This window comes from Balaenoptera borealis (genome assembly GCF_965194805.1).
Source record: "Balaenoptera borealis genome assembly, chromosome: 19".
NCBI lineage: Eukaryota > Metazoa > Chordata > Mammalia > Artiodactyla > Balaenopteridae > Balaenoptera > Balaenoptera borealis.
The window spans coordinates 68,687,845-68,705,752 of NC_138878.1; the positions used below are offsets into that span (position 1 = coordinate 68,687,845).

The following is a 17,908-nucleotide window of genomic DNA, read 5'->3' on the forward strand; positions in this document are numbered from 1 at the left end:
CTTGATAGTTAACTTCCTTTTGGGAATCTGACATCAATCTCAAAACTAGAACAATGAAAGATATGCTGTATTGATATGGGACAATGGGTGCGGTGTTCACAGGTGGAGCATATATGAAAAAGATGTTCTGAACCCCAAAATGCACGGGGTAACTTAAACCATGATCTCATATCATTGTTGGGAAGTGGTTATCATTTACCCTGTGATTACAGAGACTGTTCTGCATGAGGAATTGATATTGTCTGGGAAAGTTATAAAATTCAAATTATAGAAAGCTATTAATGACTATGTAGTGATTCAGAGATTGTGTCAGAAATGTCTCAGAGAAAGTATCAGTGGATGGTAAAAAGGTGAAAATCTTAGAGAAGTTTTAGCAGTGATGTCTGAGAAGAGGTACAATTAAGCTGAACATCTGACTAGAACAATCGCTCTGAAGACTGTCTCCAAAATGTGATTCCTCTTCATGCTTGAAGTCATTATGCAATATCAGCGTTAAGGGGGACATTGAGAGTACATGGAATTGCAAAAATACACAGGGAAGCTGAAGCCAAAGTGTCTTGTTTAGTCACTGTTCTGACAAATGATCAATGAGTAAATATTTGGCTTCAAGAACTTATTGTAGATGCGTGGGAGACATTGGCACACAAAAGCGACAAAGACGCCTGCCCTCCTAGGGGTTATATTATATTCAGGAGGACAGAGGAATCATGAAAGAAGAAATGCTAAGTCATATAGTATGTTGAATGTAGGAGGCATAATGGAAAGAACATAAGGTGAATGTACTTAGAAGTAGAGTGTGGTATGCAGATTACAGAGCTGAGTAATCACTGCGCAAAAACGTGAAGGAGATGAGGAATAACTATATGGGAATTTTGGGAATAAATTCTAGCCAGAATAAGCACGTGGCTAGATAGCTTTGGTGGGTGGAGCCTCACAGGGCTCCTTGGCAGTGGAGGGCCTGGCTAGGACTTTAGCCAAGTTGGCCGTTAGCCGGACTTGCTCACTGCAAAGACACTCAGGGGATGTGTGAGAAACCTTGGCTCCGCCTCTGGGCGTCTGCAGACTTCCACTCTGGTGGATTAAGGTCTGGAACCAGGAAGCGTAATTTTTCATCAAACCCTGGTTTTCAAGTCTGATCCCTGGACCTTCACCATGAAACGCTCATTTTCATTTCAAAACCCAACCTAGTGAAGCAGACATTTTGTGGGTCAGGCTCTAGAATCTGTGTTTTAATAATCTTCCGGGTGATTCTGATACATTTTCAAGAATATTCCATCGCACCATTGAAGTTTCTGTGGACCAGGTCACTCTGTTTCTTGCAATAACAGAAGTCCCCCTGAATCACTATGCTGTACATCTGGAACTAATGTAATGTAAAGCTACTTTCTCACTTTACACCCAATATTTCCTGATACTTCCTTCTCTCAAAACCTTGTCGACCTAAAGCTACCTCCTTTTAAAGACTGCCTTGCATTTTGTCTTCTGCATGTACCATGGCTGGCCAGCTGCTGTGAGCTCATGGCTCATGGCTACTATTGCTTCTCAGTGCCTGTATGGGCCCTTCTCCAAGGACAAAGAAAATTCTTCAGAGGTGACCAGAGTCCTCAAGTGCCAGTCCAATCCCAATGATGTTCCCCATGGGCAGAAAAACCAGACCAAGTAGTGATGGCCTGAAGGTCTAGAGGCTGACAATCATGTCCCAGGAGTCAGGTCCAGCTGAGGTTACAATTGTGGAGTCCAAGAGGCCACCTCCTGACCAGAGGGCAGGTCCCTGAGATGGCATGGACACGTGTGCAAGAGAGGGGCCAGCATTGCTCAGGTGCCACAGGTGGGGAATCAGCTTCTGGAGTAGGAGGAAGTGGGACCTCAGATTTTGAGCCAGAGGTGAGGACATTGCCCCTGGAGGGGGAAGCTGGGATGCAGTGACTGGTGGCACCTGTCCACACCTGACCTCTGATGCAAGAGCAAGGGTCTCTGCCCCTGGGAGGTCCGGCCTGAGGTTTCAGAACACCTCTGCCTGGGTAGGGCCCCCTGAAAAGATGCAGCCATGGAATTTCCAGCTGCCTCTGCAGCCCTGGGCTCTGAGCTCTGGTCCCTCTACCTCTGCTTTCTGGGCTCCATTTCCCCGTGCAGGTTTAGAAAGTGCCCTGGCAGGAGGATGGGAGGATGCGACCTCACCCGCTGTGCCGTCCTTCCCTCAAGCTCACAGCCCCGTGCTGTGTGCCATCCCACGCCTCAAAGCAGGAACTCCGCATATTTTGCCACTTTTATAGTAGTTTATGGTAGGGGTGTGAGTCAGTCTGTTACTGTATCACAACCAGAACCTACAACACACTTGAAAAAACCCAAAGTGGTTCTGAAGGTTTCAAAAACTAAAACTCAGTGTAGGATTTTATTAACACTTTTACAAATTGGAGTTAGGTTTTGGATTCTAACAGACGCGTCACAAAATATACATCTCCAAACCCAATTTCCTTATAGTTATGTAATAATAAGCTGACTTACAGTTATGAGAGATTTCCCAAGTGACACTGATCAGGACGCTAGCCATATCCTCGGAAGGTGAACCTTTTTAATTTTCATTTTGTTACTAATGTAGAACCCACTGATAGATCGTGTAAGAAGAAACACATGCAAGGATTGCAAAGAACAGAGAATGGAGAGTTAGAAGCACTATGAGCTGTGTTCATTCCTATACTGAAGTATTGAGTGTGTTCAGATCAAAGAGTGAAGGAAATTGCTTTATTTTCTTCTGATGTCTTTTACATCTATTAAGATATAGAATCATAAAACAATTTTGAAGAATGAATCATTACCAAAGATCATATTCAATCTCTGCAGTAATGAGTTTTGACATTGATTTACTAATTCGCATATATTTAAGTGACCACAAGTTTCTCACTGTAAATACCATGTAAAGTTGTGGGACAGGAGAGGATGAGGCTCCTCACAGATCACTGCACTATAATAGGCATAAAAAAGTTCACATAATATTTATGCTTTTGAAAAATGTGGCAAGGGAACAACAGATAATTTTGAGGATCTTAAATTAGGACAGATTTCAAAGTCAACATTTGGTGGTGAAAAGAATAAAAAGACTCAACATTTCAAGGTAATGGCACCACATTCAAGAGATCATCTAATAAGTCACTGAGCAATTACTAAAAACTTTGAGTCTGTAAATAATAGGAAACCGTCAAATTAAAATATTGAAAAAAAATCCATGCAGAGTCTTAATTTACTACAGGAATATAAACTAATGTTGAAAAGAAAAACTCATTCTGGGAGGTAATGTTACTATGATGTTTTATTAGTGGTAATAAATATAACTTATTTCAGCAAAATTTATCATTAATAACAACCACATTACCTAAATATTCTGGATTGAAATAATATTTAGACAAGTTATGTGCTTCATATCTGTACACATTAAAAAGCATTTTACATGATTAAATATAAAAAGATTAAAACAATTTTCCAATCAATTTGAAGTAAAGCAGACACAACAGAACTGCAGAATTACACATTTAGCCACAGGTAAGACTATTTTTCAATTACCAAGTATTGTTTATAAGTTAGTCGTAATTGACAAATGATTATTAAATATGGACAATAAAGACTACATGAAAATGTAGGTCTTTGAAAGTTGCTTTTAGGTGCTAATGGCTGTCAAATTTTGCTAAAAATTACTTATATTTCATTAAAAATATTCATTTAGTACTTAAAACTAAAGTTAAATGGTTAAAAAATACAATCTTTAAAAAATAATTTAATTGAATTTTTTAACGAATCTTATCATTTCTTCTACATGAATAAACACTCAAGTGACCCATTATGTCTCCTCTGAAAATTTTCTCACCTTTTACCTACTACAACTACTACTGTAGTTCACAGTACTGAGCATTTGGCCAGGTAGCAGTTTCAAAAATAAAGAAAATGGGTTACATGGGGACATACACAATTCTTGAACTCCCTTCAGTTCTTCCAGTCTTCAAAAGCCTCCAGAAGCCCGCATATCCCTAGGACTTTTTCCTCTGCATTTGAAAGGAACTTCACCCAACCAATATGCTTAGAAAATGCAAATAGGGGTTTCGTAGGTGGCGGTGTCGCAGTGGTTAAGAATCCACCTGCCAATGCAGGGGACACAGGTTCGAGCCCTGGTCCTGGAAGATACCACATGCTGCGGAGCCACTAAGCCTGTGTGTAACAACTACTGAGCCTGCGCTCTAGAGCCCGCGAGCCACAACTACTGAAGCCCGCTCCCTAGAGCTGGTGCTCCACAACAAGAGAAGCCACCACGATGAGAAGCCTGTGCACCGCGACGAAGAGTAGCCCCTGCTCGCTGCAACTAGTGAAAGCCCGCGTGCAGCAACAAAGACCCAATGCACCCAAAAATTTTTTAAAATAAATTAAAAAAAAAAAGAAAATGCAAATAAATCTTTTGGGGATCAGCTTAAAGCTCAAATTAGCAGTGAGTTTTGTAACGGTAAATACAAATTTATAAAAGAAAAATAAATCCGCCGAGGCTAAAAAGGAGAGTTTCATCACCGCATCCACTTTTTCTTAGGGTATTAACTTGAAAAAACTTTTTTTTTCCTTTGCCCATTATGATATAAGAAAATATTTTTAAAGGCTATATATGCCTTTTGTCAGTTTTACAATCCGGGAATCTTTTTCTCCAGGACCTGAGAGAGAGACAGCTCTTTGAAATTCAACCATCACGGAAGAGAGTACCCTTATGTTTCAGTCTTTGTGGAAGAGTAGGAGCCTAACTTCAGCAGGTGCCTGGGTCTAATTTACACAACTACCTCCTGTCATAAAGGTATAAGAAATTTATTTTCTTTTAGATAAAGACACTTAGCAGATGCCAATGGCCACCCCAATTACATGGTAAATTTATCATTAACTATATGAAAACTGGTACTGTCAAAAATCCTCTAACTTGAGAACTAGTTCTCATTTATCTCAAAAACACCTATGTAACGGATTGTATTGCCTGGCTACATAAAAGGGTGAGATTTCTTACTTACTTCACAGTCTCCTTACTAGATTGCTTGTAATGCACGTCACATTCTGCTTTAATGCTTATTCAACAGAAAAAAAATGTTTTCTTTCTCTTCTATTTATGTGCAGAGGTTTTCTGGGTTAACAGGACATTTTATTTATAATTATGTTTCCACAACACTTCCTAACTCAGAACTCCAAAACACTGAAAATTTCCTAAATGGTGTTATCAGGAAATCCCTGAACTTCATTAGTAAATAACACACATATTTTAGAAAGTCATCTTTGAGTAATTATTATTATTATTTTTACATTTTTTATTATGGTAAAATATACATAATGAAAAATGCACCATTTTAATGATTTTGAATATACAATTTGGTGGCAGAAAGTACATTAACATTGCTGCACGACCATCAAGACTATCCATCTCCAGAATTCTTACATCATTCCAAACTGAAACTCTGTACCCATGAAACAATAACTTCCTATTTCCTCATATCCCTAGATGTTGGCAACCACCATTCTACTTTCTGATGACTCCCAGGACCTCATGTAAAGTGAAATGATAAATCATACAATATTTGTCAGACAGAAATAATGTATTTCTGTGAAGTTCCACTGAGTGTGCCTGCTTCTCCAGCCTCCCCTTCCACCTCCTCCATCTCTATCACCTCTGCCACTCCGAGACAGCAAGACTGATCCTTCCTCTTCCTCCGCCTCCTCACCCTACTCAACATGAAGACATCAGGGATGAAGACCTTTATGATAATCCACTTCCACTTAATGAATAGTAAATAATTATCATGCTGTAAAGTTAATAAACTTAGCTGTTGTGTATGTATGTGTGTCTTTGTGTGAAAATCTAATAAATGTACAGCAAGAACTGTAGGAGACTTTTTTGTGTCATCATCATCATTGCCTAAGTATTCATCATGTAGAACATTGGTAGATATTAGGCTTATGTGCTAGGTCTCTTCCTAATGAGGTCCCTGTCATGAGGGGCAAGAGTAAGACCTAAACACACAGGCAGCATCAGTATCAATTCTTCACAGACCCAGAGAGTGAGCCCCCAGGTTAATATCATGAGAAGAGCAAAAGATTAGTCTATAAAATGAAAATAAATAAGCAAAATAAAGACCTTACCCAAAATGATGCATTTAATTTCAAAAAAACAAAAGCAGAGATCATCAGATGTACTTACAAGCAAACTGCTGCTTAATCACATTGTGTTGAACATGGAAAACCTGGAATTTAAGTCAAGTTGTGCCATACAATGGTGGTTGCAGTTATATGTGGATATTTATCTCATGGCTGAGTTGTGTGGATAAATTGTGAGTAGATTTATATAAATAAAATAATTTCAGACTTACTATTGAGAAGATAAAGTATGAAATCTGCTATAAAACCCAACGGTGAATTAGGAAAAGAGACTGTGGTTGGCAGAGTTTTGATGGCTGTGAACTTTGACTCCTGGGGTTACTCCCATGAATATGTTATGTTACATGGTAAACGAACTTTACAGATGTAATTAAAGTTGCTAATCATTTGACTTTAAAATAGAGATTATTCAGGTTGGCCTAATGTAATCACATGAGCTCTTAAAAGTAGAGAACGTGTTCTGGCTAAGACAGAAGTGGAAGTCAGGGAGATCTGAAGTGTAAGAAGAAAGACTCCAACTGACAATCTCCTGTTGCAGCTTGAACATAGAGGAAGTCAGATGGAAACTATGAGAAGGAGATTAATTCTGCTTTGTGAGTGTGAAAGCGGACCTAGAGCTCCAGATGAACAGAAATAAATGAATCCACTATTATATTTGGGAGACTTCAACACCCCTCTACCAGAAATGGACAGCTCCAGCAGTCAGAAAATCAGTTAAGAGAAGCAAGAAAAACTACAATCCTGCAGCCTGTGGACCAAAAACCACAGTTACAGAAAGATAGAGAAGATGAAAAGGCAGAGGGCTATGTACCAGATGAAGGAACAAGAAAAAAACCCCAGAAAAACAACTAAATGAAGTGGAGATAGGCAACCTTCCAGAAAAAGAATTCAGAATAATGATAGTGAAGATGATCCAGGACCTCGGAATAAGAATGGAGGCAAAGATTGAGAAGATGCAAGAAATGATTAACAAAGACCTAGAAGAATTAAAGAACAAACAAACAGAGATGACCAATACAATAACTGAAATGAAAACTACACTAGAAGGAATCAATAGCAGAATAACTGAGGCAGAAGAACGGATAAGTGACCTGGAAGACAGAATGGTGGAATTCACTGCTGCGGAACAGACTAAAGAAAAGAGAATGAAAAGAAATGAAGACAGCCTAAGAGACCTCTGGGACAACATTAAACGCAACAACATTTGCATTATAGGGGTCCCAGAAGGAGAAGAGAGAGAGAAAGGACCAGAGAAAATATTTGAAGAGATTATAGTCGAAAACTTCCCTAACATGGGAAAGGAAATAGCCACCCAAGTCCAGGAAGCGCAGAGAGTCCCATACAGAATAAACCCAAGGAGAAACACGCCGAGACACATAGTAATCAAAGTGGCAAAAATTAAAGACAAAGAAAAATTATTGAAAGCAGCAAGGGAAAAACCACAAATAACATACAACGGAACTCCCATAAGGTTAACAGCTGATTTCTCAGCAGAAACTCTGCAAGCCAGAAGGGAGTGGCATGATATACTTAAAGTGATGAAAGGGAAGAACCTACAACCAAGATTACTCTACCCGGCAAGGATCTCATTTAGATTTGATGGAGAAATCAAAAGCTTTACAGACAAGCAAAAGCTAAGAGAATTCAGCACCACCAAACCAGCTCTACAACAAATGCTAAAGGAACTTCTCTAAGTGGGAAACACAAGAGAAGAAAAGGACCTACAAAAACAAACCCAAAACAATTAAGAAAATGGTCATAGGAACATACATATCGATAATTACCTTAAACGTGAATGGATTAAATGCCTCAACCAAAAGACATAGACTGGCTGAATGGATACAAAAACAAGACCCATATATAGGCTGTCTACAAGAGACCCACTTTAGACCTAGGGACACATACAGACTGAAAGTGAGGGGATGGAAAAAGATATTCCATGCAAAGGGAAATCAAAAGAAAGCTGGAGTAGCTATACTCATATCAGATAAAATAGACTTTAAAATAAAGAATGTTACAAGAGACAAGGAAGGACACTACATAATGATCCAGGGATCAATCCAAGAAGATGACATAACAATTATAAATATATATGCACCCAACATAGGAGCACCTCAATACATAAGGCAACTGCTAACAGCTATAAAAGAGGAAATCGACAGTAACACAATCATAGTGGGGGACTTTAACACCTCACTTACACCAATGGACAGATCATCCAAAATGAAAATAAATAAGGAAACAGAAGCTTTAAATGACACAATAGACCAGATAGATTTAATTGATATATATAGGATATTCCATCCAAAAACAGCAGATTACACGTTCTTCTCAAGTGCGCACGGAACATTCTCCAGGATAGATCACATCTTGGGTCACAAATCAAGCCTCAGTAAATTTAAGAAAATTGAAATCATATCAAGCATCTTTTCTGACCACAATGCTATGAGATTAGAAATGAATTACAGGGAAAAAAACGTAAAAAAGACAAACACATGGAGGCTAAACAATACGTTACTAAATAACCAAGAGATCACTGAAGAAATCAAAGAGGAAATAAAAAAATACCTAGAGACAAATGACAATGAAAACACGACGACCCAAAACCTATGGGATGCAGCAAAAGCAGTTCTAAGAGGGAAGTTTATAGCTATACAAGCCTACCTAAAGAAACAAGAAAAATCTCAAGTAAACAATCTAACCTTACATCTAAAGAAACTAGAGAAAGAAGAACAAACAAAACCCAAAGTTAGCAGAAGGAAAGAAATCATAAAGATCAGAGCAGAAATAAATGAAATAGAAACAAAGAAAACAATAGCAAAGATCAATAAAACTAAAAGTTGGTTCTTTGAGAAGATAAACAAAATTGATAAGCCGTTAGCCAGACTCATCAAGAAAAAGAGGGAGAGGACTCAAATCAATAAAATCAGAAATGAAAAAGGAGAAGTTACAACAGACACTGCAGAAATACAAAGCATCCTAAGAGACTACTACAAGCAACTTTATGCCAATAAAATGGACAACCTGGAAGAAATGGACAAATTTTTAGAAAGGTATAACCTTCCAAGACTGAACCAGGAAGAAGCAGAAAATATGAACAGACCAATCACAAGTAATGAAATTGAAACTGTGATTAAAAATCTTCCAACAAACAAAAGTCCAGGACCAGATGGCTTCACAGGTGAATTCTATCACACATTTAGAGAAGAGTTAACACCCATCCTTCTCAAACTCTTCCAAAAAATTGCAGAGGAAGGAACACTCCCAAACTCATTCTATGAGGCCACCATCACCCTGATACCAAAACCAGACAAAGACACTACAAAAAAAGAAAATTACAGACCAATATCACTGATGAATATAGATGCAAAAATCCTCAACAAAATACTAGCAAACAGAATCCAACAACACTTAAAAGGATCATACACCACGATCAAGTGGGATTTATCCCAGGGATGCAAGGATTCTTCAATATACACAAATCAATCAATGTGATACACCATATTAACAAATTGAAGAATAAAAACCATATGATCATCTCAATAGATGCAGAAAAAGCTTTTGACAAAATTCAACACCCATTTCTGATAAAAACTCTCCAGAAAGTGGGCATAGAGGGAACCTACCTCAACATAATAAAGGCCATATATGACAAACCCACAGCAAACATCATTCTCAATGGTGAAAAACTGAAAGCATTTCCTCTAAGATCAGGAACGAGACAAGGATGTCCACTCTCACCACTATTATTCAACATAGTTCTGGAAGTCCTAGCCACGGCAATCAGAGAAGAAAAAGAAATAAAAGGAATACAAATTGGAAAAGAAGAAGTAAAACTGTCACTGTTTGCGGATGACATGATACTATACACAGAGAATCCTAAAACTGCCACCAGAAAACTGCTAGAGCTAATTAATGAATATGGTAAAGTTGCAGGATACAAAATTAATGCACAGAAATCTCTTGCATTCCTATACACTAATGATGAAAAATCTGAAAGAGAAATTATGGAAACACTCCCATTTACCATTGCAACAAAAAGAATAAAATACCTAGGAATAAACCTACCTAGGGAGACAAAAGACCTGTATGCAGAAAACTATAAGACACTGATGAAAGAAATTACAGATGATAGCAACAGATGGAGAGATATACCATGTTCTTGGATTGGAAGAATCAACATTGTGAAAATGAGTATACTACCCAAAGCAATCTACAGATTCAATGCAATCCCTATCAAATTACCAATGGCATTTTTTACGGAGCTAGAACAAATCATCTTAAAATTTGTATGGAGACACAAAAGACCCCGAATAGCCAAAGCAGTCTTGAGGCAAAAAAATGGAGCTGGAGGAATCAGACTCCCTGACTTCAGACTCTACTACAAAGCTACAGTAATCAAGACAATATGGTACTGGCACAAAAACAGAAACATAGATCAATGGAACAAGATAGAAAGCCCAGAGATTAACCCATGCACCTATGGTCAACTAATCTATGACAAAGGAGGCAAAGATATACAATGGAGAAAAGACAGTCTCTTCAATAAGGGGTGCTGGGAAAACTGGATAGCTACATGTAAAAGAATGAAATTAGAATACTCCCTAACACCATACACAAAAATAAACTCAAAATGGATTAGAGACCTAAATATAAGACTGGACACTATAAAACTCTTAGAGGAAAACATAGGAAGAACACTCTTTGATATAAATCACAGCAAGATCTTTTTTGATCCACCTCCTAGAGTAATGGAAATAAAAACAAAAATAAACAAATGGGACCTAATGAAACTTCAAAGCTTTTGCACAGCAAAGGAAACCATAAACAAGACGAAAAGACAACCCTCAGAATGGGAGAAAATATTTGCAAACGAATCAACGGACAAAAGATTAATCTCCAAAATATATAAACAGCTCATTCAGCTCAATATTAAAGAAACAAACACCCCAATCCAAAAATGGGCAGAAGACCTAAATAGACATTTCTCCAAAGAAGACATACAGATGGCCAAGAAGCACATGAAAAGCTGCTCAACATCACTAATTATTAGAGAAATGCAAATCAAAACTACAATGAGGTATCACCTCACACCAGTTAGAATGGGCATCATCAGAAAATCAACAAACAACAAATGCTGGAGAGGGTGTGGAGAAAAGGGAACCCTCTTGCACTGTTGGTGGGAATGTAAATTGATACAGCCACTATGGAGAACAATATGGAGGTTCCTTAAAAAACTAAAAATAGAATTACCATATGACCCAGCAATCCCACTACTGGGCATATACCCAGAGAAAACCGTAATTCAAAAAGACACATGCACCCGAATGTTCATTGCAGCACTATTTACAACAGCCAGGTCATGGAAGCAACCTAAATGCCCATCAACAGACGAATGGATAAAGAAGATGTGGCACATATATACGATGGAATATTACTCAGCCATAAAAAGGAACGAAATTGAGTCATTTGTTGAGAAGTGGATGGATCTAGAGACTGTCATACAGAGTGAAGTAAGTCAGAAAGAGAAAAACAAATATCGTATATTAATGCATGTATGTGGAACCTAGAAAAATGGTACAGATGAGCCAGTTTGCAGGGCAGAAGTTGAGACACAGATGTAGAGAATGGACATATGGACACCAAGGGGGGAAAACTGCGGTGGGGTGGGGATGGTGGTGTGCTGAATTGGGCGATTGGGATTGACATGTATACACTGATGTGTATAAAATTGATGCCTAATAATAACCTGCAGTATAAAACAACAAACAAAACAACTAATACTAAAAAAAAAAAAAAAGAAAAAAGAAAATCAGTTAAGGACATATTTAAACTCAAAGCACCTTCAATCAATTTAACATAATTGACATCTATGGACTACTTCATCCAAAAGGAGCAGATTACACATTCTTCTCAAGCTCACATGGAACATTCACTATGCCATTTTCTGGGCTACAAAATACACCTTAACAAATTTAAAGGAATAGAAATCATACAATGTCTGCTCTCAGACCACAATGGAATTCAAATAGAAATCAAAAAGAAAAAGATAGCTGGAAAATCCCAAAATACATGCAGATTTTAAAACATACTTTTAAATAACATGCATCAAGGAGAAATTTCAAACTATTTGGAACTAAATGAAAACACAACTTGCCAAAACTTGTGGGTTGCAGTGAAAGCAGTGTCTAGAGGAAAATTTACAGCATAAAAAGAAGATACAAAATCATTAGTCTAAACTTCCATCCTAGAAAACTCTAAAAAGAAATGCAAATTAAATCCAAAGCAGAAAAAGAAATAATAAAAATTAGAGTAGAAACTAATGAAATTGAAAACAGGAGAGCATGGGTGTTGGATTTTCTCAAATGCTTTTTTTGGCATTTATTAACTTATTTAAAAAATATAGGCCGGGGACTTCCCTGGTGGTCCAGTGGTTAAGACTCTGTGCTCCCAATGCAGGGGGCACAGGTTCAATCCCTGGTCAGGGAACTAAGATCCTACATGCTGTGTGATGCAGCCAAAAGAGAAAAATAAATAAATTTAAAAATAAAATAAAAGTCCTATTCAGATTGTCTATTCTTACTTTCTATTGAAGACATTGAATCAATAATTAATAACCTTCCAAAGCAGAAAGCACCAGGCCCAGATGGGTTCACTGGTGAATTTTACCAAATAGTTAAGGAAGATATTATACCAATTATCTACAATCTCTTCCAGATGAAAAGTGCCGAGGAAATACTTCCTAACTCATTCTATGAGGCTAGCATTACTCTAATACCAAAACCAGACAATAACATTACAAGAAAACTACAGACCAATATCTCTCATGAGCACAGCAGCAAATCCAACAATGTGTAAAAAGAATTATACACCACAACCAAGTGGGATTATCCTAGGTATACAAGGCTGGTTTAACAGTCAAATACAAATTAATGTAATCCATCACATCAATAGGCTAAAAGAAGAAAAATCATAGGATCATATCAATAGATGCAGAAAAAACATTTGAGAAAATCCAACAATCATTTATGATAAAAATTCTCAGCAAACTAGGAATAGAGGGGAACTTTCTCAATTTGATGAAGAAAATCTACAAAAATGTAACAGCTAACATAATAATTACTTGTGAGAAGTTTGAAACTTCCCCACTAAGATCAGGAACAAGGCAAGGATGTCCTGCTACTCCCTGTTTTTCAGCATTGTCCTGGAAGTCCTAGCTAATTCAGTAAGACAAGAAAATAAAATAAAAAGGTATACAGATTGGGAAGGAAGAAATAAAACTGTCTCTGTAAACAAATGATACGAATGTCTATGTATAAAATCTGAAAGAATCAACAACAGCACGAATCCTCAATCCAGTAAGTGATTATAGCAAGGTTGCTCCTATACACCAGCAATGAATGAATGGAATTTGAAGTTAAAAATACATTACCATTTACATTGACACCTCTCCAAAATGAAATACTCAGGTATAAACCTAACAAAACATATACAAGAGCTATTTGGGAAAAACTATAAAATTCTGATGAAAGATATCAAAGAAAAACTAAATAAATGGAGAGACATCCCACGTTCATGGACAGGAAGGTGCAATATTGTCATCCAAGTGTATGCTGAATCTAAGAAGAGTTTTAGAATATAAGCTTATGATTCTAGAAAGAAGGTGTAAGAGGATTCTAGTCACATACATTCAGATCCCCAGTGCATAGCCCTGCCATCTCTTCTGTACAGTAAAAGAACCTCAGATGTCCTGATGGGAGGGGGAGTGCCAGGTTTACAGCCCACATGGACTGGGATTCAGAAGAGTAACACCCCATCATGGAGCACAGCAGTGTCAGCTCGTTCCTATTGCTGCTGTTTTTGAATGAACTTTCTCCTCTTTGTGAATCCACACTGCTTCCAAACGCTGCTCCTATCAATTCTCCTAATATCAGGGCCCAGGGACAGTTTGTTGGCTTAGCAAAATAAACCTCTATTAGAATTCTATTTTGATTATACTCCTTTGAAGTCGATGTCACTTCAATTGTGTTAGAAAATGTACTTCCCTTCAGTTCCTGACTGGCAGTTATGTCAGTTCTTAATTTTCATTGTTGAAGACTTATCATACTGTCCCATCTGTCTAAGAACCTGGATTTTCATGAGTATAGATTGTAGTTTAGCTCTTTATAGCTTGCTCCTTATTCTTGCTAATGAACTGCTTCTCATTCTCTACATCTTGAGGAAGTAATTGACTTAAAATAGTATACATTAATGCTTTCCATGTTCAAAAACCATATATATAACTCTAACAGTCTCTCATTTTCAGAATTGTGCCACTTTCTGACATTTATGTGTGATCTCTACCATAATTCATAGCTCATTTCCTCTCTCTCCCACTTCTCTCCTTTGTTTGCTATATTACTCTTTGGCTTTACCCCATGTGTTTGTTCTCTATGTTTCTGATCCAAGAACATACCTGGCCACAGATAATTTATTAAATGTATGCAGTGACCTTGTACTAAACTTCCATGAAAAGGGAACACAGGAGAATGATGAGCCATCTAGAGTGACTTCCCAGACTTGGAATCTTCTCCATATGGATTTACTCCTGGCAAAATGAAGAGGAAATGTTACTGAGCTGAAGTCAAGACAAGTCCCAGATGTCATTTTCTCTCTCTCTCTCTTTGTACTTCATATTATTTAGTGGAACCCAGAAGAAGGGATGTGTGTTTTGATATAGTTATGAAACCTAAAATTTATAGTGCAGTTGTATTTCTGTCTTCTGCTTTTCCAGCTGCCTTCTGAAAACCTCATGTTGCCTCTTCACACTGCAGAGCCATGTATATTTTTATAATGCATTCTTGTAGATGATGGTAGATAACACAGTATGTGGTTGGAGGGGGCCACCGGAACACAAGAGTGTGTTTAACAAACTCAGGACAAGTCCATGGGATTGTTTGCAGGACAAGGGAGGTGATGCAGGTTGAGGATCAGGCTGCTTTGCTGTACTAGGGAATAAAGAGCACAGAATGGGGAAGGTCTCACAAGGTGAAGGACACAACTGTGGGATGGGATATCTGGAGGACAGCAGGGCCTACAACTGGTTTCTCTGCAAATAACTTCCAGCAGGCTCTTATTTGCTGGTGACACATGACCACTAAATAGAAGGGTAAGTCCAGGACCAAGAATATCCAAATGCAATAGAGTAGCCTGTGTTCAAGGACTATTTAAAGATATATGCACACCTCACCTATGACACAATATGTAAAGGTCAATGTTGGAGAACACTGCAGACGGAGCAGTAAGAAAAGCAGGTAACAGTCCAGAGAGATGAGGATTACTCCTGCATGGGATGTAAAAGTAGAAGTGACAAGTAGAGTTGACAAGTCAGCGAAGTGTCAAGAATGGGGAAGGAACACCAGAAATGAGGTGTGGCCACTAGAACTGGCACAAAATACTAATCAAACACAGTTGAGTTTCTCCTGTAATTTGAACACAGCCCTGACGTCATGCCCTCTCCAAGGTGCCACTCAAAACCAGCAGCCTCCTGACCCATCTTGTTGTGGCTGGATTAATAGCCATTTGTGAACCACTGAAGGCTCTCTATCCTACTCCCAAGATGAGCAAATATACATGGCAACCACGTGATGCAAGTACTTAAAGACATTACAGAAGTGCAGCCAGTACTAGGCCAGAACAACTCAGCACACAATAGGCCACAGGAAAGAAACTATTACAGAAAACTTTGGAGAGTCTTGCAAGAAAAGACCATGGTCCACGTAATTAGTAACCACGTCAGTGATGGCAATTCCTGGCATAAGCAGGCATGAGGAAATGTCAGCTAGAGGAAAGAAATAGGATCTGGGGTACTGGGGTGCCTTAGATCTGGACAGTTACCAGGCCAGGGAGAGGGCAAGCAAAATAGGATCAATTATAGTGACCAGTAGATGCCTGACCCTGAATCATTCTTTGTGAGGCTACAGGGAAGGTGTTGCGGCTTTTCAAGGAGAGAAGAGGGCAGTGCACACACCTTATCCCAACCAACCACAGCACCTACTTAAGGACTTGGGGAAGGAAGCAGTTTCTGTGGTTCTGATGTAGGAAGGGTAGACCAGGCTCTAGGAAAAGAAGAGAGAGAGCAGGGAATACCTCACAGTACAGAGGTGGGTGTGAGGACCTTACCCAGGAAGGTTTTAAGTTTAAGGTTCTCCAGCATCACATCACGCTACAGGTGTCTCTGAACCTCATAAAGGAGAGTCCACTCCTCTCAGGAGAAGTACACAACCACACCTTCAAAGGTCACAGTGCCTTGTCATGGTGGTGAACAGATAAAACCATAAACAGCTCTTCTCTGAGTACCCACAATGCATCCCATACACATCTACCCCATGCCCATCCTTCTCCCAAGCCCCCCAACTCAGGGGACAAACCAGGCCCTGGTGCAACTTGTGCTGTTGTCTCCTTATGGGCTCACTGGTCATGAAGTCCAACAATCAGCAACAAGTGGCAGGTGGAGAAACAGGTGTCTAAGCTGTGGGCCTGGCGAAGATGCATCCACCCACTCCGGTCAAGCTATTCCCCATACAATCAAAGGCACAGAAGTCTCACCACCAGAGCCCTGGGGCCATCAGACACACTCCCTCTCCAAGTACACATGACTTGCACATCCCTCAACACCACAGCCACATGCCCATGGCCACCACGCCTCACTGCCCCACAGCACAGGCATCTCCCTGGCCTCTCTATATGTTATTTTTGTTTTAATCACCTCCTCTTTACCCCACTGGAATTCCTGTCCTAGGGTTATGGCGATGCAGAACACACGACACCTGACACTGGACAGATGAGATCAACAACTGTTTATTAATTAGAGAAACAGCCTGGGAGAGGAGGACATCACATACCATACAGGGCCACATGAATGTTGTACACTGGAGAAAAAAAACCACCAGGGGTTGTGCGGTGGAAGTTTTGTGGGATCAAAAGGTCGGGGTACAACCTGGTTCCTAGAGGATGATGCAAATGGCTTGTCTGAATAACTCTGCAGGCCAGTAGAGAACTGAAACCCACTTCAAAAAAGATTAGCAATGTTAAAAAGGAGATGGCAAGTGAAAACAGAGTCACTGTGCTAAACCCCACATAAGCAAACCAAGACTTAATATTCAATACCTAACCTAACTGCGGTTTCAACCTCCAGGAAAGTAACCTTTAACTAATCAACCTGGAATTTCCTGGTCAGAACTAGTGAGATAATCCGCCCAATAGACCCCTTTCGTTCCCCACTGGAGGGCAACCTTGCCTGAGACAATGCATTCTTTGCTAATAATTTCCCTTTTCCATCCCCTTTCCACATTTAAAAACCCTTCCTTTTCTACAGCTCAGTGGAGCTCCTTTCTATTTGCTAGATGGGATGCTACCCAAAGCATGAATTGTTGAATAAAGCTAATTTGATCTTTCTTTCTTTTTTTTTGGGCCCGCCACATAGCTTGCAGGATCTTAGTTCCCCGGCCAAGGATCGAACCCATGCCCCGGCAGTGAGAGTGCCGAGTCCTAACCACTGTACCGTCAGGGAATTTCCGCCAATGTAAGTTGAGTTTTTCTTAAGAGCAGGAACTGCTCTAGTCCCCTTGATAAAATGGGAGACCCTATCCAAGATCACCAATTCGAGAGCGGAACTTACACTCAGGCCATTTGAGCCACTCCAGGTTTTATTAGATGTCAAGGCAGCACATGATAATGGGCCTTTATTTTAGGCCTTAAAAAT

The 17,908-nt window shown here is 39.1% G+C and overlaps 2 protein-coding genes across 7 annotated transcripts in view; one reads left to right on the forward strand and one right to left on the reverse strand.

Annotated features, from left to right (window-relative positions):
- The window catches only part of LOC309617268 (uncharacterized protein), a gene marked incomplete at its 5' end in the record, with an annotated part of 66,353 nt that extends 54,381 nt beyond the window's left edge, over positions 1 to 11,972 (forward strand). The window contains one exon of the mRNA XM_082369315.1: positions 5,513 to 11,972. Coding sequence (XP_082225441.1) covers positions 5,513 to 5,541 — 29 coding nt within the window. The 3' untranslated portion in view covers positions 5,542 to 11,972. The remainder of the gene's footprint in view (positions 1 to 5,512) is intronic.
- Positions 1 to 17,908, reverse strand: part of LOC309617240 (zinc finger protein 587B-like) — a 141,188-nt gene that overhangs the window by 26,984 nt on the left and 96,296 nt on the right. The gene's annotated exons all lie outside the window — the stretch shown is intronic.